This window comes from Lepisma saccharinum, chromosome 7 (assembly GCF_977018435.1).
Source record: "Lepisma saccharinum chromosome 7, izLepSacc3.1, whole genome shotgun sequence".
Classification (NCBI taxonomy): domain Eukaryota; kingdom Metazoa; phylum Arthropoda; class Insecta; order Zygentoma; family Lepismatidae; genus Lepisma; species Lepisma saccharinum.
This window is the reverse complement of record NC_139235.1, coordinates 87,792,762-87,818,259: the sequence shown is the minus strand read 5'-3', so window position 1 is coordinate 87,818,259 and position 25,498 is coordinate 87,792,762. Positions and strand designations below refer to the sequence as shown.

Sequence of the window (25,498 nt, the reverse complement as noted above, 5' to 3'; positions counted from 1 at the left end):
AACTCCTTTGGCTGAGATCGGAACCGGTTGCGAACGTTGTCCATGACTTCATTGTCCGAGTGGAAGCGCCGACCCTTCAATGCATTTTTCAACGGACCAAAGATATGGAAGTCGCATGTCGATAGATCAGGGATATACGGTGGGTGTTCCAACACTGTCCACGCAAACGTCGCCAACGTGTTCATTGTAACAGCTGACGTATGTGGCCGCGCTTTGTCATGCAGCAAAACCACTCCAGAGGACAACAGGCCGGGCCGTTGTTGATTGCTGCTCGGACGATACTGCTAACCGACCGCCTACGCAATGATGTGCTCACGTGCGACTATCTAGAGCGAGTCCATTATGCAGTAGGGGTTTCCTTTCTTACTTCCGGCTCTACCTCTACACAGGGTTGTCGCCACACACATACATAAATGTAACCAAATATATCCACTGTTCCGTTTTAATTTGATCCACCCTCATATTTTATACCTTACCTTAGCTTAACACCTTAACGTTGAAGAAGATCGTCCGACCACAGGAGAGAAGGTCGTTAATCCGCTTTACATTTTACACTTTATCTTAGCTTAACACCTTAACGTTGAAGAAGACCGTTCGACCACAGGAGAGAAGGTCGTTAATCCGCTTTACATTTTACACCTTACCTTAGCTTTACACATTAACGTTGAAGAAGACCATCCGACCACAGGAAAGAAGGTCGTTAATCCGCTTTACATTTTAAACCTTACCTTAGCATAACACCTTAACGTTGAAGAAGACCGTCCGACCACAGGAAAGAAGGTCGTTAATCCGCTTTACATTTTACACCTTACCTTAGCAAAACACCTTAACGTTGAAGAAGACCATCCGATCACAGGTGAGAAGGCTGTTAATGCGCTACTGTTGTTTTCGTTCTTACTTGAACACCAAAATGTAAAAATTATTCGACCTGAAGAGGGAAGGTCGCTGTATTTAAAACGGTTACTTTAAAGTCTCAACGCCAAGCGCTACATAGTAATCTAAGCAGAAGTTGACGCGGAAGATGTGGTGTTACGTCATGATTCGGAAACATAAAAGGCCTATCACGTATTGCATAATGCTAGTGGTTCTTTGTAAGAGCACCGAAGTATCATTTGTTTCGGTACAAATTTCATTGCGAATACTGTCGATAGGGTACCTTTCCATGTCATACACTAATCAAGAAGATTATTTTTCAAAGGGCTAAAGCTTTTTTATTTACCACATATAAAGTAGTTTACACACCTTCTAATTAATATTTACACCAGTTTATAATTAGTACCAAATATGAATATATTATCTACCACAATCAGAGTGGATATGGGCGCGTACAGGACAAGGTAAATCCAGTGGAATATGGAAAATTTTATTTCTTATGTTTTTTTTAATCTCCTTTACCTCTTTCTGTCCTTTTTGTATCTTACTTTTTCATCTTCCTTTACCTTTCCTCCCTGTTTACTTTTATTTTATATATCTTTAGTTCTCTCAATTCTTTTATTTATCTTTTTACTCTATCTCTTGATTCTCTTTCTCTATGTCTGTCTGCTTCCTTTAAATATATCCTATCCTATTATCCTATTATGACCTGTAGGCACCCACATTTTTCTCATTTGTACTATCTGCAGGCGAACGAATCTATTCTACGGGCTCACGAATTGTATCTGCTGGCTTGTGATTTATTTCATATCCGCTTTGTTCTATACTGAATATCCTTTGATCCATTTGCATAAAAGTAGTAGGTGAGACTATCCCCTCTTTTTTCCTTTTACACAAAACAGCCACTAGCATAAACAAGTAGGCCAAAAAGCTAGCAAGAGTTTTAAAAATCCCCAATATAAGCTGTATTTTTAACTGAATTAAGTTTCGTAGCAAGCTAGAAGTAACTTTGAGTGTTTCTACGACAAGTGGTGTCAATTCATGTACTAGGCTGGAAACGCCATTGAAAAATCCCACAAACATCTTAATGACGACATCGAATATCCCCAAAACGAGGGGCGTGAATGCACGTAGCAGAAACGCAACTTCCCTGATAAATTTCACCACGAAATCCAAAATGATTCTCAAGAAATCTAAGGAACTCATGGTGCACACTAGTAGAAACTGGAAAATATAACCATGAGAGGAATTTTTCAATTTCGCCAAGGAAGTTCTTCCTCTTCCGCCAACGGGTTCCTCCTCTACGCCAGTCTCTGTTGTGACACGTCTACAAATGTAAGAGAAAAAGATAATAATAATAATAATATTTATTTAAGTGATGAGCACAATTTGACAAGCAGGTGCATCACAGTGTCAAAATAGGAGATACAAAATTACAAAATTAAATATATAATTATAAAATAATACAATCGAATCCTACAATCTTACACATCATCATAAGTTCATATTGTAGCTTTCCACAAGTTCAGTTATTAAACGTTTGCCCTTTTTGAGACATGTTAGAATTGAGATGTTCCTCTGGGAATGTCTGGGAATTTTATAAGATATATTATTAGAAAAGTAATCACTGTCTACATGGAAAGATATAGATCTTCTGTACAAAATTGTTCCATTTCATTTTCTTCTTTCTTTTAAGGTAGACATATTCAACTCTGTTAACCATTCAGAACATAATTATTTTTAAACTTCGTGCATAGTAACCTGATAAAAAGTTTTTGAAATGATCCAACTTTTTTGAAGGTAAATCTTGGCTGTCAGAAACCACAATTCATTAGCATATTCAAGAATAGGACGAACTATCGTTTTATACAGGTGCTTTCCTTTTGTAAAACTTCCCATGAGAGAAACCAAGCATCTTCTTTGCTCTTTTGTAAATTTCAGAAATGTGCTCATCAATAGGACAGGCGAGTCTATTAATACTCCCAAATCTTTATGGCTATCGCACACTTGAACACTCTTTACATTTCATTTTTATATTTAATAATAATAATAATAAATTTCTTTATTGAGCGGGCGAGGTTCATCCTGTAGGCTGCTCTGCTACCTAACCCTTGTCATTGTAATGTTGCATATGTGATAAACTGAATATGGAGCAGTAAACTACATGTAAAATGATACACATATGCACAAAATTAAATGAATACACAAAATGTTTCTGTCTCCCTCTGTCGTTCTCTCTGTCTCTAGCTCCTCTCCTTTCTCTCTCACACACTTTCTAACTGTTTTGGCACTTCTTGTTTCTTGTGTCCTTTACAATACCTTTCTTAGATTTAACTACGATAGTTTTTCTTGTATGTACGCATTGCTTTCATTGTAGAATTATTTTCCTGTAGTTTACGGTTATTACAAGCATAAGAAAACAATTTTTTGAAGTGGAAAAATCATTGTTATAACTGTATCTTTAGTCAAAATGAAAATAAATGTCTGATGAAGGGAGCATGTGTTCTCCTGAAACGTCACAACGAAAAACTGTTTTTTTATGCTTGTATTAACTACGATAACATGGTTGTTCATTGCCTCAGATACGCAGCACCTTATTTCAGTAGTAGTAGCACAGATAAGGGTATATAAGCAGATCTGGAACTAAAGCAGGAAACCGGTGCGCTGACCTCCCGCTGAGAACCTCCCTTCGCAAGGAGTTCTGCAATAATCCACTAAGAGGCGCTGAGAGCCATCACTCGCACTCTTGCTTCCACTTTTTCTGCCAAAAGGAATAAAGAGATGGCGCTGTTGAATTTCACCGCTGTCGAGGTCAAAAACTGTAGTAGTAGTAGTATAGCGCAGATAACTTCGCAGATAGTAGGGGTACTCTATGGTATAACTGAAGCTCACCTGATAACTTTGACTTCCAAGCTTGTTTGTCCCTTGTAGAACTGAGGTTCCTTTATTTCAAACAAGTAGGAGCCTAAGGTCACGGGCAGAAAGGGTACCAGAAGGCGATAGCTACCACTCTCTGAAAACAAAAAGTGAATAAAAATGAAAAATTATCGTATTTTGCTCTGTATGGCAGGGATCAGGTTGCTACAGATCATTCACAGGCAATAAACAAACGTTCGCATTCCTTGGGAGAATAACCTGCTGCGGCACAAAATTTGGTTGCTTGGTTGGTTACGCTATGCAACATGAAAGACTTTTTCGAAATTACATCTCTTTTTGAAAACCCGCTACGATAGCCCAAATTGTGGGGAATAAATGCATCTGTTTATACCTTCCACAGCAGATTTGGGCAACTGAAACCATTTGTGGAAGCGCGCTCTTGTATGCACGCGTTTTAAGAGGACAGAATGGGGCAGGAAGCCTTCAGGCAGTGTTGCCACATGCAGTGCAATTTACTTTTCGTAGGGATTTTCCCTTTTTGCAAGGAAAATTCCATTTTGAAGGGGAAATCGGACCGAATATTAAGCAAAAACGGAAAATGAATGAAAAAAACAACAGGGAAATGTGAATATACCAGACTCAATACTTGTACAGATTATATTGGGTTACAGTTTTGTATCCAGAACTTTAAGCTGTACTTTCTATTTACAATCAAATCTTTATGACTATATATTTATGTATTTTTATTTTGCTTATTTTAAATAACTTTTTTGCATCTTCTGTTAATATCGACTATGCGGATGAATGATGAAGAAATGGGCGATGCAACAGACACAACTGTACGTTCGTACCTGAGACCCATCTGACCCATTCAAAGCATGTATGTAATTAATTTATTTAAGGTTTGCATGTTCCAAATACGAACATGTGTGAACGAGAATAATACAGGGTGTTCCACTCGCTCTCGGCTCCTGATTTTCGCTTATAATAACACTGTCCAACAAAATTGAAGTTTTTGTCTGTTAAAAGATAAGTTGTGGGTGATTCTAATTGAATTTGATGTGCTGATTTCATATCTAATTACAGAATTTTTCCATCACCCATGAAATTTGAGTAACAGGGTACATGCAATATATCAGGTACATACAAATCTTATATAGCTTTATAGTGACACGATGCAATATTATTTACAATGGCATATCAAGAATGACTTCTAACTTGATTTTCGGCTGTACTTTGCCTGAGGAACATCACTTTTAGTGTCCAGCAATAATCTGCCAACATATTTGGAGTCCATTTTCCCTGGTAGCGCCTTTCCATTTCACCAATTTCCTGGTGGAAACGTTCTCCATGTTCCTCGCTCATTGTCCCAAGGTTTTGCGGGAAGAAATCGAGGTGGGAGTCTTGTAAAGTGTATCTTCAGAGACATATTACACTCCAGAGCATGATAGTTCTGAATCAAATTACTGACAAGTTCTCTGTAATTTTCTGACTTGTAGTTTCGGAGTAAATTTATGCTTACTTCCTTCAAAGATTGCCAAACAGCCAATTCCAGCTCATTTAGGCTCTTTTCAAAACCATTATCTTTCATTAGTTTCCTGATTTGAGGGCCAACAAATATTCCCTCTTTTAGTTTCGCCTCAGAAATTCGCGGAAACTTCTCTTTGAGGAACATAAATCCACTACCCTCACGGTCCATTCCTTTTACAAAATTCTTCATCAGACCAAGCTTTATGTAGAGAGGAGGCAGTAAGATTTTGTCTGGACTTACAAGTGGTGGATGAACAACATTCTCCTGTCCTGCGATGAGTGACTCTCTCTTCGGCCAGTTCTTTTTAACATAATGATTTTTTCTATCTCTGCTGTCCTATTTACACAGGAAACAGCAAAATTTGGTGTAACGTAGTTGCAATCCTAAGAGTATAGCAATAACTTTTAAATCTCCACATATCTGCCAAGAGTATTTACAGTACTGGATATTTGATAACAGTTTCATGTTTTCATAACTTTCCTGCATGTCCCAGGAATATGCTACGGGAATGCTTGGATATTTATTTCCATTGTACAGTACAACTCCTTTCAAACTTGTTTTCCAAGAGTCTAAAAACAAACTCCATTCTTCACTTTTATGGACAATATCTAGTCACTCTAATAGACCATCGATGTTACAACAGAAAACAAGGTCCTTATCTTCAGCATACATATCTACAAAGTATTTTTGGCGTTGCCTGAGAAAGTAACTCTAGTGTCACTCTCCAATAAATGCCATCCTTTTAATAGCGATGCAAGCAGTTCTGCTTTACCCTTACTTAACTCTAGATCTCAAACTAAATCGTTAAGATCCTCTTCAGTTATTAAGTCAGGTTCAGTTGAAACACTCCCCACAAAATCAGGATCATTATGCAATTCACTACATTCATGCAGACATCAATGGCCTAAAGTTACTAGTGTATTGTTGGAGCAAAGACATAAAAATATTTTAAATATTGCCTACCAATCAGCTGGACTGCATGCTGCAATAATAATTGTTATTGTTACAATAAAATGGTGGGTGATTGGCAATTTCTGACTTCATTTTCGAAATCAGCAGGTGGCAAAACATAAAGAACCGTTGAAATTTTACTTTTAACAAAACCATTGTTGGACAGTGTAATTGGTCATAATGTAATGAAATTTGCTCTGAACATACCTTGGTGGATGAGAAATATTGTGTATCACTAATGTGAAGGGAGGAATCTATGATACTCTGAATACATGTATATGTTTCAGCCCTGTACAATGCACTAAGCAATATTCAGCTCTGTTTTGTATGGATGCGGTAATATTCTCCATATGCTGCACTCTGAAATGTGATATCTGCAGTCGAACTTTGTAAAACTTCATTTTGCTTTTTCAACGTACCTGTAATATCGACCCATTTGAATCCTCTCAGTGAATTGGTCATTCCATACAAGTTCTCCAAATTATTGATGACGTCATCTTCTTCTGAATTCACCACAATGACATCTCTGGAAAGCAAAGTCACTCCAATGTTAGTCACTCAGAAGAACACGAAATTACCGTTCCTATTTATTTATTTACATTTTACTTGGGATTACCGCTAAGCAGTTTTTCCCATATCTATATACATATGTACTGTACATAAACTTACATTTTTTAGTACATTATTATTAAAGGATACTATGAACAATTTTTTTTCTATTAATAGTTAAGCCACATTTTCTAAAAAAAGATAACAATATATATCCAACTGTAAGGTTAGGTTCACAAATCAAAGATTCCAAACACTGAGGAAAAGGAATTTCACAGTTTATAAGAGTTTTATAGAATGTCTCTCTTTCTTGTGTGTATCTATTACACTCAAATAGGATATGGTGTATATCTTCCTTGTTGCCACATGTACAGTTTGGGTTTTGTACAATCCGGATCTTTTGTAAATGACTTTTAGTAGTTGTATGTCCTGACCTAATACGATTTAGTAATACTATCACATTCCGTGAACCTTGAACTTTTGTAAACCAAGGTCTCATTCTATTGAAATTAGCTATCCTCTGATAAAAGCTGCCTGCATTTTGAAATTCACCTTTGCACCATTCCGTCCAGTTTTCCTTCAACTTTTTCTTCACCCTCGGTAGAAGGTCTGTGTACCAGGTTTTCAGCTCCAGTACAGGTTGAATTACCCTAGCTTGTTTTGCATACAAATCTGCCATATCATTTCCTAAATTTTGACAATGTGCTTTAACCCAGGTTAAATGAATTATCTTTCCCCTGCTCCTTAAATTTTGTAAAGTTTTTACACAGTTTATAATGTATGGTGAGCATTGAAATAATAAATCATAATTGGACTGAATTGAATATAATACACTTTTGGAATCCGTTAATATTAATATATTTTTTTCTTGCAATTTATATGTATATATTAGTGCTTGGTAAATTGCATAAGCTTCAGCTGTAAAAATGGAAAAATCTTCCGGTAAATGTACCATAATTGATTCCTTCTTCTGTACATCATAAACAGCACATCCTACATTTTGACTACTTTTTGAACCGTCTGTATATATAAAGTAATAATCTTTCCATCTTTCCATGTAATCATATTTTGTATATTGTTCAGGAAAATAAATATCTCTATATTCACAAACAGGAAAATCTAGAGTATATATGGGCTTACTCCTTACTTTCAATAATTTTTGATGATCCTCATAGTACTCATTATATAATTGCACCCATCCTATATCTTCGCAGTTATTAATTTTGCCTGTATCATATAATTCAACCAAGTCGAATAGAATGTCGTTAAACGGATGATTAACTTCTGACATTGTTTTCGACGCAAGTTAATAAATGAGTATCCTAGATACTACCACGATTGTTACAACAATCCTGCTGTGTATATTTGCAACAATGGGCAAGGTCATGGTGAAACATGCATGCAACGATAAAATGAAAGTATGAATTATTACAATGTCGATTAAAAATCGTAATTGATTAGGTATCGCAAATGTGAATACCAACGTAACAGAGACGTATCCAGTGGCGTACGGGCATTTTTGATTCTAGGGGTCGTGCTGCGACACCAGGGGGTTCCGGGTTCGAATCCTCGCCTGGCCATGGATGTTTGTGAGTGTCTATTCATCAATTTCATCATATCATCACTCATCCCCATCTTAGCAAATTAGCCAAAAGTGGTATAAAGGGCAATGTGAAATAAAGCAAATCAATCAATCAATCAATCAAACATTCACAGGTGTGATAGATATGTAAGTAGTATGAGTCTGTATGTGTATATTCCATTCTAAAACAGGACGTACACCTTTCAATTTAAAAATAAAAATGTCAATAAAAAGTAATTTTCACAAAATGATTTTGGTATTTTTATTTTTAAAACGAATAGGGCAATGACTATTTCCAAAAGTGTGTTAACAGTGTCTATAAACATGTACAGTTCCGGAACAAATGAGGCTCTCGCCCTATTTTGGACTAATTTCAATTTTGGATTGCATATAAAGTGTTCCACGACCATAACCGACGTAACGAGTACCACAACGTTGTATTAAAAGGCTCACCGAGGTTTGAACGGTTTTCGACAGGTGGATAATGTACGCAAGTGAACAGTGGCGGCCATTGGGTTCCAAAACTCGGGGGGGGGGAAAGAGGAATGGGGCAAGAACAGTTTAATTTCTTTTGGTACATAAGGATTGGCATAGTGCGGGATCAAAAGTGGCAAACCGGGGGGGGGTGGGAGAGGGGTAATCGCCGCCACTGCAAATGAAGCTTTACATTTAGCTTACTTAAGACGAGATATTTTTAAACCACGGTATGTTTCGTCTTTGAGTTTGACGATATTTCGAGGGCTTAAAACTCACAGACCATTCTCCACTGATATATCATAATGTCACAGCGGCATTTATGACAGATCATAAGTTCTCAAGTCGAAAATGTTGTATATAAAAAAATAATCACGCTGTACAAATTACAACTTTACCAGCAATGTGCAAAAAGCCACAATGGCAATCACGCTGTATGAATTATAACTTTGACAGCGATGTAAAGAAAAGCCATTTTGGCAATCGCATTGTATAAAACAGAGTAATAGCAGTGGGGAGATATTCTGTGGCTTAGCTTAATGGAAGCCGTGGTTGTAAGTTTTTGCGATGCATGTCAACCGGATTGTTTTCTAATAAATTGCAAGCATGTTTGCATGTGAAAATTAATCAAAACCTGAAATTACTAACCCCAGACTTGTTTTTGACATTTTGCATGAGTAAGCGTATGTGGTTTAAGCCTGAAAGGTATAAATCCCAGTAAGGAAGTTGGTCTCCTGCGATTCTCCAGTTGCCAGAAGTGCTACGAGAATTGGTAGGGGTCACACAGTGAAGGGGGGCGTTGGATCGAGGAGTGGTTTATTTAATATTCCTGGACCTTTAACAATCCTGAGAAAAACATAAACTCTAACTCATACCAAACTTCGATTTCCCACGCTCACATGTATAGCCAATTAATGAACATGACATTCAATTTATTAATTCATGTCTTCCTCAATCTTGTGCAGTGGCGTGCACAAGAATTTAGCAGGGGGGTAAATGCCCCACCCTCAATCCCTCTTTTCCATACCATTCTGGAAGAAACTAACCTATAATCTTGCAGCGCCTGAACGTAAATTCTGTCTTCGTATTTTCCTAGGAAAGTTTTCTTTGTAAGTTGGTTGAAAAAACGACGAATGCATTCTTCTTCGTCGTTGCGTGCAGCACGTGAATCCTCATCATTCCAAAACTCTCCTAATGCCTTACCGCGGTTTCTCTGTCTATTATGTTGATTCATCACGGCTACTAAAGCAGTACCTTACAACCTGGAAGAGAGAGAAGAAAAGTCATTTTCTGTATTGGTGCATTTGTAACAAGTTGGATATGGACTGAAGAGTAGGTTATTATCGTTACGTTACAATAAATTGTGATGTAATTGGAAAACGTATGGAAGATAAAAATTTGAATCATTTGAATACAATTTTCTTGAGTTATTTCGTACACAGTACAATCCTATTATATGTAGTACCTGAGAGCTTGGCTTCTGTGGCGGAGTGGTTAGTGTCACACGTTACGAAGCTAGCGGGCATACTCCATAGTTTAGAACCCTGTAATGATGCGATCATTACTGGATCCTTTTTTACGTTATAAATTGTGTATGTCTATGTATTCCTGTACGTTTGAATCCTTGGCCGTTGGGGTAGGTAGATGTGTCGCTGGACAGCCGACCAGCTGTAAGTTTCCTGTAACGGGTTAGGTCATTAGCGGGGCCTATAAATAGGAAGGGCAGGGGAGCAGTGGGCCTCAGATGTTTGGCGGAGTACAGCGATGTAAGAGGTATTTCTTCTCTAAGGGGAGCGGCTGGGCGAGCTTTCTTTCCTTACTATGTGAACCGACGGGGATATTAACTTTGTTTCTTTTAATACACACACTTCCTTTTTCACATTATTTCAATAGTTTATTTCATGTGGGAAACCGGGTATACACGTACACATACCTTCAACCACCTTTTTTGGTACTGAAGGGTCATTTTTTTTACTCGTGGAGCCAGTGGCTACGCGAGTTCACACACTCTCTTCTGGAAGGGGGGACAGGGTACACCGAAATGTAGATTTTTGCGAATAACGGCCAAGAATTAACTTATGTAAATATAATATGAATAAACCTATATATATATATATATCTAAAAGGAAATGGGCGTTAAGTTATAATTTGCAGAAGTACGTGTCTATTGCCTAAACTAGCATCCACATAACTTCCGGTACTGCAAGTTTTGAACCTAGGGACAAGGATTCAAAAATGTATGGTTGTGTATGTTGCTGAGAATCGTCTTAAAAGCACAAACTATCCCTATACAACCCTGATTATTTTTTTTGACGTCTTCCTGCGTCTGTCTGTTTCATTAATTTATCCTCATATGTCGTAAATAATCCAAGAGGTAGAAAAGCTTCAGAGAGAGAGAGAGAGAGAGAGAGAGAGAGAGAGAGAATTTGAAGAAGATAAGGAAGATGGAGAGATTTTGTATGTTTGTGTGTGTGTGTGTGTGTGTGTGTGTGGGCGCGCACGTGTAAAGAAGATAGATAGATAGATGGAAGGAGAGAGTGCGAAGAAGATAGAGAAGAGAGGAAGAATAGGGAGATGGAAAGAGAGAGTTTGAAGACAATAGAGAAGAAAGTAGAGATATTGTGTTTGTTTTGTGTGTGTGTGTGAATAAGATATACAGTATAGATAGATGGAGTGAAGAAGATAAAAGGATGGAAAGAGGAAGCATGAAGAAGAAAGAGAGGGAAAATATGGAGACGGAAAGGGACAGTGTGAAGAGAATAGACAGATGGAAAGAGGCAGTGTGAAGAAGACAAGAGTCTGAAGAAGATAGATAAGAAGGTATAGATATTGTGTGTGTGTGAAAATGGACAGATAGGAAAATGGAGTCAAGAAGATAATAGGATGAATAGAGAAATGGAAAGAGAGATATGAAGGAGATAAATAGAAGATGGAGTGAAGAAGACATGAACAGAGAGAGTGTGAAGAAAATACAGAGTGAGAAGAGAAAAGTGGGGAGCGAGAATGTGAAAGGATAGATGGAAAGAAAGATAGAGTGGAGAAGATAGAATAGATGGCAACAGAGTGTGTGAAGAAGATAAAGAGAGCAAAGATAGAGGAGATACGATGATAGAAATTGGGAGAAAGAAAATTACCAAAATAGGATTAGGTTTCACTCTGCCTGGACAAAGAGTTCGAGATGATTTACATTGAAATTTTTCAAGGACTGCATTAAACTGGTAGTTTATAAAAATACATATGTAGGCTATATTTTTCTGTTTTTCTGATAACTTTGTTTTCAAGTTATCAGCTTGAATAAACGGGGAACTTATTATAAAAGTTAGTTATCTTGTCACGTTGTAAGGTGGTTATCTCCTATTTCGCCGAGTTCACATGGCTTCTTCAGGAATAGATTACGAAGCAGAAGCTGTAGGTTCCAACGTATGTGTTCTTCAAAAATCTAGCAAGGTGAGTAAGCACGTTTTATAATATTGAAGTGTCGTCACGTGGCGTGAGTTAAGCTTTAAGGGAAATAGCTTGTGTGTAAATGATAAAATATTATCAGCTAATTGATATAGATGAAAAAATAGGATGCTATCGAAAAGATAACTCATATCAATACGTGAGTTCTTCCGTTTTCTGTAACTTTCGTTCGCTTCCCTTGCTGCATCAAGAAAAAGTTGGAAAAACAAATGAAGTTAATAAAACGGCAAATGATCAGCACGTGCGCGTCCCCTCTCTGACTAAGCAAGTTGAGAGGTCGATTCATTCATTGTCTGCCTGGGCAATGAATGTTCCTCTGTGACTGTCCCTTCCAAGGGCTCCCGTAAAGGGGGCAGGGAGCACTTGCCCCCCTGAGATATCTGGAATTTTATTTTAAATTTCCTGATGCGGCGAAAATCTCGAATTGTATCCACTATTTTCCCCTCGAGTGATTGATTTTGCACTTCCGGAATATATATTTTTTAATTCAAAATTAATTGCAGAAAATATCAAGAAGATCCTTTCGAATTTTCAGGCCCTTCGAGACATGGGCGGAACTTGAGACTTAACTTTTTTTTGGGGGGGGGGGGGCAGAGTCGAAAAGTTTTTCATCCCATAAAAATAGTGTCCAGGATTATTTTATAAATAACTGTTACATTTGCGAAATCACCAACATTATTATTTATTATATAACTCCTCAGGTCTCAGGATGCTAACAAAAGTGAATTTTCGGAGGGCAAGTGCTCCCCATTCACCCGCTAAGTTACGTCTATGCTTCGGGATTACGAAAAGTCGGGAAATCATTTCCCAAAGTGGGGATCTGACTCATGGCCGTAGGCAGGAAAACATTTCGGGGGATTCACTCATAATTGTTCCCATGTGCGTCGTAAGAAATTGAATAATAGAAATAATAACAATAATAATTATTAAATAATAATAATTAAAATTTTCTAATAATAAACTGTTTTTCCAAATGTATTATTATTATTACTTATTATTGCTGTCCTCATATCCTTGAGGAGACTTTTTCTACTCTATTCATCAGAAGTGTGAATATGCAGCACAACTGGGTTTTTTTGTACGTTTCATGGAGTGTGTACTGAAATGCACAGTTATTATATTTTGTTATTAAAATGTAGATACCTTCAGGAAAAAACGTTAAAAGTAAGAGAAACTTTAGTCATAAAGTTTATGTTGTTTGAACTGTGGAACCAGTTATTGTTTGAATTAAATGATAAAACATAAGCTGGTGCCTGTATTGTAACCTCAATTTTTCGATCTAACGCTGTTTTTCTTTGGTTATTCTATTCGAATACTAACTAACTGGACTTTATTTCCGTTATTAACAATAAAACTAACCAACGTTCTTCTATTTTGTAACTTGCAATAAACGATGTCAATTCGGGGGAGGGTGAGAGGTTCTATGGACCAGTTCGATCCCACTTTCCGAGGCTCATATTGTTGCTATGTTTACTAAACAACATTATATAAAACCACTATGCAATATACAAGTACGTGCTTTATAGGACTGCATATGTGTTAAATGTATGTACTACATCGACCGCTGGGAGAAGGATAGTGAATGTAACGCCCTAAAAAGCTGGATATCCTAGGTTTGAACTCGAGGGGGATTTAAATCCATATCAAACAGGAAATTAAAAAGTTGGAACGAAATTTTGGTAAAAAAATGAAACATTCAAATGCTAACCAAGGCAAATTTATTCTATAAAAAAAATATATATGTTCTTTAGACAAAGATTCGCAATGAATTGAAAGAGATCTTTGTCTGAAGAAGACCCTGTTAGAGGTGGAAGCGTTACGTTTTTAGTGTATATTTTTTATACAATAAATGTCCCTTGGTCAGCATTTGAATGTTTTATTAACATGGAAACAATGTTTAACAATGTTACCATTGGGAATTTTGGAACAATCACAAGGGAATTTTCAGTCTGGACCAGGAACAGCACAGGAAAGAGGACAGCAGAAGTGGACATGAAGGGGTTGCAGGTGAGCTGCAAGAATTAAACCCGTTTCCCTGAAATTTCAGAATTCAAAATGTTTGAAAATTCTAGCTCGATCATTTCCCTGTTGTATATTTGTAAAACTGAGAATAATTTTTTGAAAATGTGTTACAAATTTTGGTTTCTGAACTTCACTTAATCCAACATGCCAGAAGTTTCGGGGGGGGGGGGTGAACCCTAAAACCCCCCTCTAAATACGGCCATGATCTGACCGTCATTTTGAATTATTAGCTGTTGTTTGTTATTTATCTGTGCATTGTGAAAAAGTGCAAAAGGACAAAAACTGTTCATCAACAAAGTGATAGATGTTCATGGAAAGGAAACAAGGCGAATTCAGTTTCTATCTAATGGTACACTCAACTCAATTTGACTTCTATGGTTTATAAAGTAGTAGTAGCAGTAATAGCATTAATAATAAAAATAAAAGCTTCTATAACTGAAGGGCAAGATATGAAATCATTGTCTGCCCACCCTGAGAGAAAATCCGTGCGGGCGCCCTTGGTCCCTTCCTGACTTTTACGTAACCATCATTTTATCGTCGTTGTAGGCATTAGTCAATAATAGAATACGACGTGAAATAAGAAATGTCAGTATCGGTGATTTGGTGCAAAAACTAAGGGGCAAGGACAGTTTACTATTTCTTGGTATAGACAAGGCTAAGCATTAAGAGGCCATAGTTAATGCAAAAGTTGAAAAAAAAGGGGGCAACTGCCCTCCCACGACCCCTAATCGTCACCACTGCTATCTGTTCTAAGACTGTTCGCTAAATTTATTTCCAGTAATCGCAATGCCCTTTACACACTTAAAATTACTGCAATGAGATATGCATTTTGAGAATTATGACTGTTGAATTTGTAGATTCCAAAACAAAAGGTGCATTGATGCTTGCTTAAATATTACATAATTGTCTTTTATTGGCTTTCTTCTTTTCTTATGTATTTTCTTATCAGTAATCTCTCCCCTTTATATTTATCTCTCTTTAGTTTCCCCGTTTGCTTCTCTTTTTAATCTTACTGATTAATCTCAATGATGGCGACAGAGGGGCGGCCACCCCCTTACCCACCACATCCCAACAAAATATAAGAACCATACTCCGTCCCAGAATCTGTGTAGCAACGCAGCACGTAAAGGCAGAGAAGTGGAGAAATCGAGTCGGCGGGCAGAGCAGTGCGCATGATACAAACGGCTGGTAGCTGCAGCCTCATTTTCGCCTCCAGGCACTCACTTCCGCTCTCACGAGTTCATTGGTGGAGCCCTCTCGAGCCACTACTTGCGCAGAAGACTCACTTTCGTTCGCTTCCTCCAGAGACTCCTGGAACGAAGTGTATATAAATGCTCTTTCAGCCCAAACTTTCCATTATTTCTGGTGTGGTACTATGGCACAAATTCAATCTGACGACTCTTCCATTAAATATTCCGCCCTCTGCCAATTTCTTCAGCATCAATTTTTTCTCATGTTTCTCTTTCCATGGTTACTTTCTTGTGCATCTATACCCTGTCCCATGTATCTGTGGAGCAGAGAACAAGTGTCTAGAACAAGTGTCTGCGCAAGTAGTGACGCGAGACGGCTCCACTAATGAACAGTAAAAGGAACGGGATTGTGTAATGGAGGGGGGAGGCGACTGGAGTTACCTGCTTCGCTCTGACCACTCGATTTCCCTCCTTCTCTGCCGCTATGCGCAGCTCTGCTCCACAGTCAGCTGGGACAGGGTATAGCTCCTTTTTCTGTTTTATGTAGTAGATTTTTCCTCTTCTGTCCATTCTTTCCTAGCTTTCTCATCTATTTTACATGTCCTTATAACTTGTTTCGGTGTCGTCGTGATTTTAGATAGCTGGATGTTCATCTAAAAGCTATATATTCTGATTATATTTTGACGATTTAAGTTTATTAAACAAATTTATCTGATTCGAAACCGGAAAACATATGATTACCCATCTAAACATGACTTAAACAAACTTATAGTATTCCATTTCGGGATGCAATCGCGATTATGATGGCTTTAGAAAGCTGCTCTATAACTATAGCTGCTTTCCAACGTATTCCCAACAACCTTTTTGCGTATCATGAGCATGCTCAAAATGTTCAATATGCATGAGGATCATGCATTAATTTGTTTAATATGGAATAAAGAAGAAATCCCTCAACAGTGGAAAGAATCCATAATTGTTCCTGTGTTAAAAAAAGGTGATAAAATGAACTGCAATAATTACCGTGGAATTTCTCTACTCTCAACAACATATAAAATATTATCTAAAATTCTTTTAACAAGACTAACCCCATATGCTAATGAAATTATAGGTGATTATCAATGTGGATTTAAACGTAACAGATCAACTACAGGTCAAATTTTTCACATTAGACAGACACTTGAAAAAAGATGGAATATAATCAAAATGTCCATCAGCTATTCATTGATTTCAAAAAAGCATATGATTCGGTGAAAAGAGATAAATTATATAATATATTAGTAGAGTTTGAAATACCTAAGAAGCTTGCTAGTATGATAAAAGTATGCACCAGTGAAACAGAAAGTAAAATTCGTGCGGGTATTAATGTGTCTGACAAATTTACAATTCATGATGGGTTAAAACAAGGAGATGCATTATTTTATTTATTTATCGAACTCAACAGGTACATCCCTAATTACAGAGCCCATGTGAAGGATACATAGTGAATACAATTACATATATTTCTGTAATATATATATATATACACACACCTACATAAAATACATTAAAATTATTTCCTATATATATATATACACACACACACTTGATCACATATTATTTCATTAGGAAATTATGTGTTTAAGCTTAGGTTATTGTGTTAATAGTGGCTTTACTGAGGTCCCTTAGGTTCATAGAAAAGATGTCAATGGTGTTATTCTTGATTAGCAATTTATTGTAACTGGTGCACATTCTCCACAATGGAGATTTCTTTTTAATTTCCGATCTAGCCTTCTTTATAAGAAAAATTTCGTTCTTGAGTCTAGTTTTCGACGACGGGATTCGAACATTTATCTGGCAGAGTAGATGTTCAGCATCTACCTCGTTATTTAACAACTTCCACAAGAATACTATTTCCTGTAACGTTCTTCTATGGCACAGCTTTGTAAACCGACTTTCATATATTAGGTTGTCGTAGTGTTCAAATGTGGGGTAAACTTTCTGAAATTTGTATTTTAAAAATCTTAGAAATCGTGATTGGACTCTTTCAATTGCTTCACTGTACTTTGCTGTGTCTGTATTCCATATAACAGATGCATATTCGAGTTTTGGTCTTACATACGAATAATACAAAACTTTTAGTGTCTCTATATTCTTGAAATCCCTCCCCATTCTAAGAATGAACCCAAGGTTCTTGAACGCTTCACTAATTATTTGTTCTACGTGTTTATTAAAAGTAAGATTTGAATCAAAAATAACCCCTAAATCCTTGACTAAAAAATTTCTTGCTAGAGTATGGTTGTATATTTGATACTGAAATTCAACTGGGTTTTTCTTTCGAGTATATGATACAAAATGGCATTTATTGATATTTAGTGTTAAATCATTGTTTATTGTCCACGTTTCTAAATTTGTAATATCATTTTGAAGTTGAACACTATCATCTTGTTTGCTTATTTTCCTGTAGAATTTCAGGTCATCTGCGAAAAGCAATTTGTGTGAATTTTCAAATGAATCAGGCAAATCGTTAATAAGTAACGTGAAAAGAAGTGGCCCAAGGTTAGACCCCTGGGGTACTCCAGAGGTGACTCTTATCTTTGAAGATGTGTGGCCTTTATACGTCACGTACTGCTTACGGTTCTGCAAATAGGAAGCGAACAATTGGCGCAGTGGTTCAGAAATATTGAAGCATGCTAATTTACTTAATAAGATATCGTGGTTAACCAAGTCGAATGCTTTGCAGAAGTCTGTATATATTGCGTCAACTTGACCTCCTTCGTCCAAGGTTGAACTTATAAAATTGGTAATATCGGAGAGATTGGTCAACACTGATCTACGTGGTACAAAGCCATGCTGAAACGATGATATTACAGGTTTTACGTGAGTAAATATGTAACAGTGCATGATTTTTTCGAATATTTTTGCTGGGGCTGATAATATACTTATTGGTCGGTAGTCTTGTACGTCATTAGTGTTATTGGTTTTGGGAAGTGGACAAATTGCCGTGGCTTTCCATTTTTCAGGGAATTGGTGCTTTGCAAGAATTAAATTGAAAATTAGATACAATGGGTATTTCAACACATCACTACAACCTTTAACTACATAGGGAGGTATCTTGTCCGGTCCGGCTGATTTCTTAGGTTTTAAATTTTTAATGGCTTTTTCTATGTCTTCAATTGCTATCTCTGTAATATTAAGATTATCCAAAGTTTCATATTGTTTATGGTTAGGCAATACTTTCATGTCGTACCTAGGGGGATCTTTTTTATACACCGACTGAAAATGCTGTGCAAAAGCTTCGACTACTGAACGTTGGTCTGACAACACTTTATCCTTGAACAGTACAGGATCTTTGTTGCTTTTCTTACGTTTATTTGCAACAAACGACCAAAACTGGGTGCTATCTTTTGCAATATTTATTTCCGAATTGGCAACATAACTATTGTATGCATCAATAATTTCCTTACTAACTATTGTTCGAAATTCGCTAAATTTATTGTAGTGGTATCGAAAGTCTCCCGCCTGTTTTTTCCACTTCTTGTGGTGGTAATGTTTCCTACTTATACTTTTAATAATGCTGCTCGTAAACCAACACGGGTACTGTCTTTTGCGGCTTTTCTTTAAGGGGACACATTCATCGAATATTTTATATATAATTTCATAAAACACGTCTGTAGCCTGATCAACGTCATTATTTGTTTTCAATACATCCCAGTTCGTGTTAAGCAGTTTGTGATAGATAGATGGAAAGTCGGCCTTACTGAAATTGTACTGTAGATTACGACAAGTTTCATAGCGGGTTTCTTTGACATGATTAACATCTACTAGCAGCGAGGGATGGTGTGTGTCTTCAGGAACTAGTGGCTGTGTGCTCCGTGTCACTGTTATTCCCTGTCCATTTGTCAAAATCAAATCGAGTGTCTTTCCGTTATTATTCTTTACGTCATTTAGGCTTATTAAGTCAGAGAAGTTTATGAAATTGTGTAATTCTAAATAAGGTCCAGTCGAAGTCGTTAAGTCATAATTGGAGTCAGTTATGTCAGGGAGATTAAAGTCGCCGGCCAAGAGGAGTTTAACTTTACCAGGTTGACAGTGCATTTCTATGAACCTAAAGAATTCGCAGTAAGTATTGCAGTTGCTACCTGGTGCTATGTACACTACACAAATATACAACATCCCAATGCCTTGAATTAACACTTTAACGAGGATGCAGTCTATGTTTGGATCCAAACGCGGAGAGTCGACTAACACACTCTTAAATTTACATTTTATCGCTACAGCTACCCCTCCCCCTTTTTCTTTTCCTGTTGTTATTGCGTTTCGATCTGACCTATAAACCACATAACGATCATCAAAAAGTTCACTGTCCATGTGCGATTCGGTTAACCAGCTTTCTGTTATCAATATTGCACTATAGTTGTTCGAAAGCAAGCTCTTATAAAATTCATTTGTTTTAGTTCTAAGTCCGCGAACGTTCTGGTAGCAGATTTGAAATACCGAGAAATCATAACCGGTTGCTGTGCATTTGGAACTGTTTGTACTTACTTTACTGATGTCTTGCTTGGCGAATCCGTCAGTCCTTTGTCAGCGAGGTTGCTGACCCCTGAGTTGGTAAGATGAGGGTCTCCGTGTATTGGGCCTAGGGGGTAGTTGATTGTTTCTGAAGGAGGGAGGGGGAGGATTTCGCGTCGCTCTGTCCCGAATTCCTGCTGGAGATACCTGGTCTCTGTTCCGCAACGTTGAACGTGGGTCCTGTTTCCTTATCACCTCGCTGTAGGACTTTCTATTTCCCTGTTGATTCTCGTAGGAAGGGGGAAGGGGGTGATGGCTCGTGACACACTGCGCTTCTGTGCTGGTGGATTCCTTCGGCACTTCCAGCGGGGGGGACAATGTAGAAGTAAAATCGACCGTTTCTTGCATAGCACCGAGGGGAATGTCACGCCTGACGTCGGAAAAAATACTCACTGTATCAGTAATAGACACATTTTCTTGCAACACGTTGTCCTTTACACATGGCAGTCCATTTGCGACTAAATCACTTAACGTATGGACTGTACCTTCTATCACCAGCTTATCGTACTTTAGTTTTGCAAATAGGTTTTGCTCTCGTGCCCGTTGCATATATTTTCCCAGCTCCCGTCGGGTATCCCGCACACGCTTTGAGAAATCTTCCTGTACACTGATGCCTGTTCCCTTGAAAAAGCGAGCTCGCGCAAGGATAATTTCTTTCACTTTGAAGTTTGCAAATTTTACTATAATGGGTCTCGTGGATCCTGATCCCAATCGGTGCGCTCTCTCTACATCGAAGTCACTCGTATTTATTTCGAGAATATCCCATAGAGCATCCCTCACCAGCTCCTCCGACATCGCCCACGTTTCCCCTTGCATTTCCCTGAAGCCGTGAAATACCAAATTGTTTCTTCTGGAGCGGTTTTCAAGATCGTCCAGCTTCGATTCACAAAACACTAATTTTTCTTTCAAGAAAGAGTTCTCAGCCTTCAGTTCTCGTAATTCTGCAGATAACGACCGTATATCGCCCTGTACACTAGTGGTTGTTTGAGACATGCTATCGAGTTTTTCGTCCATCGAGATTAACTTCTGAATAACATCCTCTGTTGTATATGGACCCGGATTTTGTTCTATTCCAGAGATAATTAGTACTATGGTGGTCACAAGTCCTAGGAAAAACAGACTACTAATGTTTAGACTGCCTTTGACCGCCATTCTTGTCATTGTCGACTTCCTGATGACCGCATTCCATGCCCCGATCGCACCCCGCCACTGTTCCAAGGAATTTCCCATCTTCACTCTTCACGCTTCGCTGAATACGGGAGCTTCGCGAAAACACGTCTAACCACTTCGTAACCACTCAGTATCTCCATTGCTCTTTAATTTTGCCTTAGAATATGCTGTTAGGAAGGTAAAAGAAACTAACAAAGGACTAAAATTAAATGGTGTGACTCAGTTGTTAACATATGCATATGTAGGGTGACCAGACATAGACATTCAAAAAAGAGGACAGAGCATGGTGAAAAAGGAGGACAAGGTCATAAAAAAGAGGACACTAAAAAAAATGGCAACTCATTTTGCCATTACTCAAAATGTAATCAATGTAAAAACAAACAACCTACCAACACTTTGCTCACATATAATTCTGATGATTTTTTCAATGATTTCTTCTTACCTTTAAGCAACGAAAGCAATCTCCTAATCTACTAATTAACACATGACAATCATAACTAAGAATATCTATATTTTGAAGCACAGAATTTTAATATTTTTCCAATTCTTGGATATTAGATATCCCCATAAGTGAAAGCAAATGTAAGAGCGATTTAACTTATTTCCAAAACCGAATTTAAAGTTTAGATTGGGTCAAGAAATATGATTTTATTGCCACGAACATTTCTATCACTCTTTCAACAGCAGGAGAAAGTGACAGCGCTCTTGCAATTTACCTCATATTCGTTTCTTCCATCCTTTAAAAACTAGATATTTTCTTGCAAAGATCATTCATGAATTTACACTTTCGCTTCGTTATTTCATAAAAGTAAACTTAATAGTCAAAATTCTCACTACGCGTTTCTCTATCGCCAATGTATGACTCGAAATTGAACTGGCCGACATCTGTGACGGAATGGTTAGCACACCGAGCAAGAAACGCCAGAGGTCCTGGGTTCGAATCTCAGAATGGGTATGTGTGTTCTTTGTGAGTATCCCTTCATCAAGATCATCATATCATCACTCATCCTCATCTTCGCGATTAGCCAAAAGTGGCAGAAAAGTGAATTAAAATAAACCATATCAATCAATCAAAAAGAACTGCTCAGACTACATGTGTTTCGCAAGTCTCATACAAGTTGGAATAATACGTACTCATGACTAGGGGTGTGAGGAACAGAACATTTTTTGGTTGGGACGGGAATTTTTTTTTTAAATTTCGACCTTCAGGACGGGAAAAATTCGCAATTTTCAGACCAAGTCGGGAAATTTTCGGGACGGGAAATGTTAAAAATTTCCCGATGCTGGGGAAATCACGAATTTTACACGTAATTTTCCCTTAAGCTTTTTTTTTTAAATTTCTTAAACAAGAGCTAACAATTTCTGAGAAGTGTCAAGACACTTACAATGCAAAAAAACATCAAGAATTAACCACTTTCAAAAATGACTATTTGGAACTTCCCGACTTTTCCGGATCCCGAGCACTCGGAAAATACCGAATGGTCATTTTAAAAAGTCGTTAATTCTCGAAGTTTTCTGCATTGTAAATGTCTGGAACTTCTCGGAAAATGTTAGTTTTTATTCCAGAAATGCAAAAACAATCACTTAAGGTGAAAAGGACGTGTAGAATTCGAGATTTCCAGAGCTTCGGGAAATTTCGAACATTTTCCGTCCCGAAAATTTCCGAGAAATTGCTAGTTTTTCCTGTCCCGAATATCGGGGTTTGAAAAATTTCCAGTCCAGATCCCGTCCCTACCAAAAAGAAAAAAAAATTGTCCCGCACACCCCTAGTTACTGATGACTCAGTCGGGAAGTGATCTTGTTCAGCTCCCAGATGCTAGGTGAGCGAGCATTGCTTGAATACTTAACGCGCCGCAAGTGATATGATGATCCTTATGTGTGGAGGCATTCTCTATGCAGCACATTTGCTACGGTCGATGCTATACTCTTCGCAAAAAAAGGAGGACATTTACCGATTTCTAAGAAATCCGCCCGGACGCCGGACAGACATCTAAAAAGGAGGACATGTCCGGATAAAAGAGGACGTCTGGTCACCCTATTACCTAATATAAATACAATTAAGAATAATGCTAAAATATTTTTCAAAACTGCTAAAGAGATAGGTTTGGAAGTTAACAAAGAGAAAACTAAATATATGCTTACAGGCCGAAACCAAGTGTTAGGTAATAATCAAAATCTAATTATTGATAACAACTTGTTTGAACCAGTTTCCAAATTCAAATACTTAGGAGTAATATTAACAAGTGAAAATTATATTAAAGAGGAAATAAAAAGTAGGCTTAATTCAGGAAATGCATGTTACTTCTTTCTTCATAAACTTTTGTCTTCTTGTTTAATATCTAAAATACTAAAAGTTAAAATATACAAAACAGTAATTTTGCCTGTAGTATTATATGGATGTGAAACTTGGTCCCTTACATTGAGAGAGGAACATAAATTAAGATCCTTAGGAAAATCTTTGGACCTAAAAGGGATGAGGAGACAGGTGAGTGGAGAAGGTTACATAATTTAGAACTACATAATTTGTATTCATGTCCAGATATAATTAGAATAATTAAATCAAGAAGACTTAGGTGGACAGGCCATGTGGCACAAATGGGAGTAGAAAGAGGAGTTTACAGGATTCTTGTTGTGAAACCTGATGGTAAGAGACCTGTAGGAAGGCCAATACGAAGATGGAGGGACAACGTTGAGATAGACCTAATTGAAATCTGTAGGGATGGAAACGAGTATATAGATCTTGCTCAAGATAGGGACAGATGGAAGGCCTGTGTTGCTGCAGCCATAAACCTTCGGGTTTAAGAAGGCTAGAGAGTTAGTCAGTTAGTTATCATGCAACTTTCTTGTGAGGACTCTCTAAAATTTTCAAAATGGTTCTATTTTTATGTGGGTACTAAATATACCTTCAAACCCCTTTGATTGATTGATTTAGTTTAATTTAAAATGGAAATGAGATGAACTAAATCAAAGGGGTTTAAATTGAACCATTTGAAAATTTTAGACAGTTCTCACCAGTGGCTTACGCAGAGGGGGCTAAAGGGGCTACAGCCACCTCCGGAATTTTGAGAAAATCAACATTTTCAAAAAAAAAGCAGTGAAGAACTCGGGGAAAAGGCAGAGTGGTAATTACAAAGTCCCTTAAAATAAACCTACTCCCGATTGCCATTTTGATAGAGGAAAAATCCAAAAATACGAAATATCTTATTGTGTATGCAACCCCCATCTCCCACTAGAAAGCATCTATGAACTATCCACCCCTACAATTTCAGCCCTCCCAGAAAAAAAAATCCTGCGTAAGGCAGTGGTTCTCACAAGAGAGTTGCATTGGGTTGTAGGGGTGTGTGGATAAATCACTAGGGAACCTTTTCCTTGTTGGGATAACCTGAAGGTAAGACACCTGTAGGGAGGGCAAAAAGGAAGAAAGGGATGAACCTAAAAGGGTACCTTTCAAGGATGTTTTTCAAGATAGGTCCAATAGCTGCGGCGATAATCTGTCGGGTTTAGGGAGACCAGAAAGTTAGTTATACAGCAAAACGTAAAAGTTCTTTACTTACTTCCTACTACCACAGACGAGCTGCATCAAATGGATTTATTTAGAAGAGCAACGGATACCTGAAGCGTTTCCTGAGAAACGCACAGATAACGCAGCATCACTTCTCTAATCTTATCCAATACAAACAGGTCAGATGTTAGAACGTATTTCTATGATCGAGTGTACATGGAGAACGGGAAATTTTACTCTCAGGATTATTGCGCAACAGCAATTGATGGGATGACTCATAACCACACAAGTCTTGAGTAGATCTTGACAAAATCAATAAAAATATTGATGTCTCTTGAAAATACCTGGAAACGAGATATTTTTCGCAATGACATGTTCCGTCAGGGAAAGAAAACCCTTATTCCATCGCATTTTATTGTATTGAAGGGCATGAAACAGACATGTACAGAATGTCTCCGGACCCACCGATAAACCCATTAGTGTAATTTAGTGTGTCCCAATCGCTACTTTATCCGGAATTTTGTCAAGACAGAAGACATCACAACGAAACAAGCTGCACAAGGTCATTCCGTAAGGACGGAAAAGGAAGGGGTGCTACTTCCATTTGGTGCAAGGTACATAAATCTTAATTTTAAACCTCAGCTAGAATATCTACAGGGTAGGGTTCTTTGTAGACAACGAAACCAGACAGGATGCCTTCCAATGGAGACGTTTAACCGTATATATTATTCGAACACAGGATTCATGGAATCAGAATATTTACATGA

At 37.6% G+C, this 25,498-nt stretch overlaps 1 protein-coding gene across 1 annotated transcript; it reads right to left on the bottom strand.

The window, feature by feature from the left end:
• Positions 1-1,243: 1,243 nt before the first annotated feature.
• Positions 1,244-24,842, bottom strand: LOC145990325 (uncharacterized). Its single transcript, XM_083126017.1, has 5 exons — positions 24,784-24,842; positions 9,884-10,099; positions 6,652-6,758; positions 3,766-3,886; positions 1,244-2,200 (listed from the first exon to the last, which is right to left on the bottom strand). Exons 2-5 carry the CDS (start codon positions 10,069-10,071, stop codon positions 1,633-1,635), a joined length of 984 nt encoding a protein of 327 aa, XP_082982143.1. The 5' UTR covers positions 10,072-10,099; positions 24,784-24,842; the 3' UTR covers positions 1,244-1,632.
• Positions 24,843-25,498: the final 656 nt, after the last annotated feature.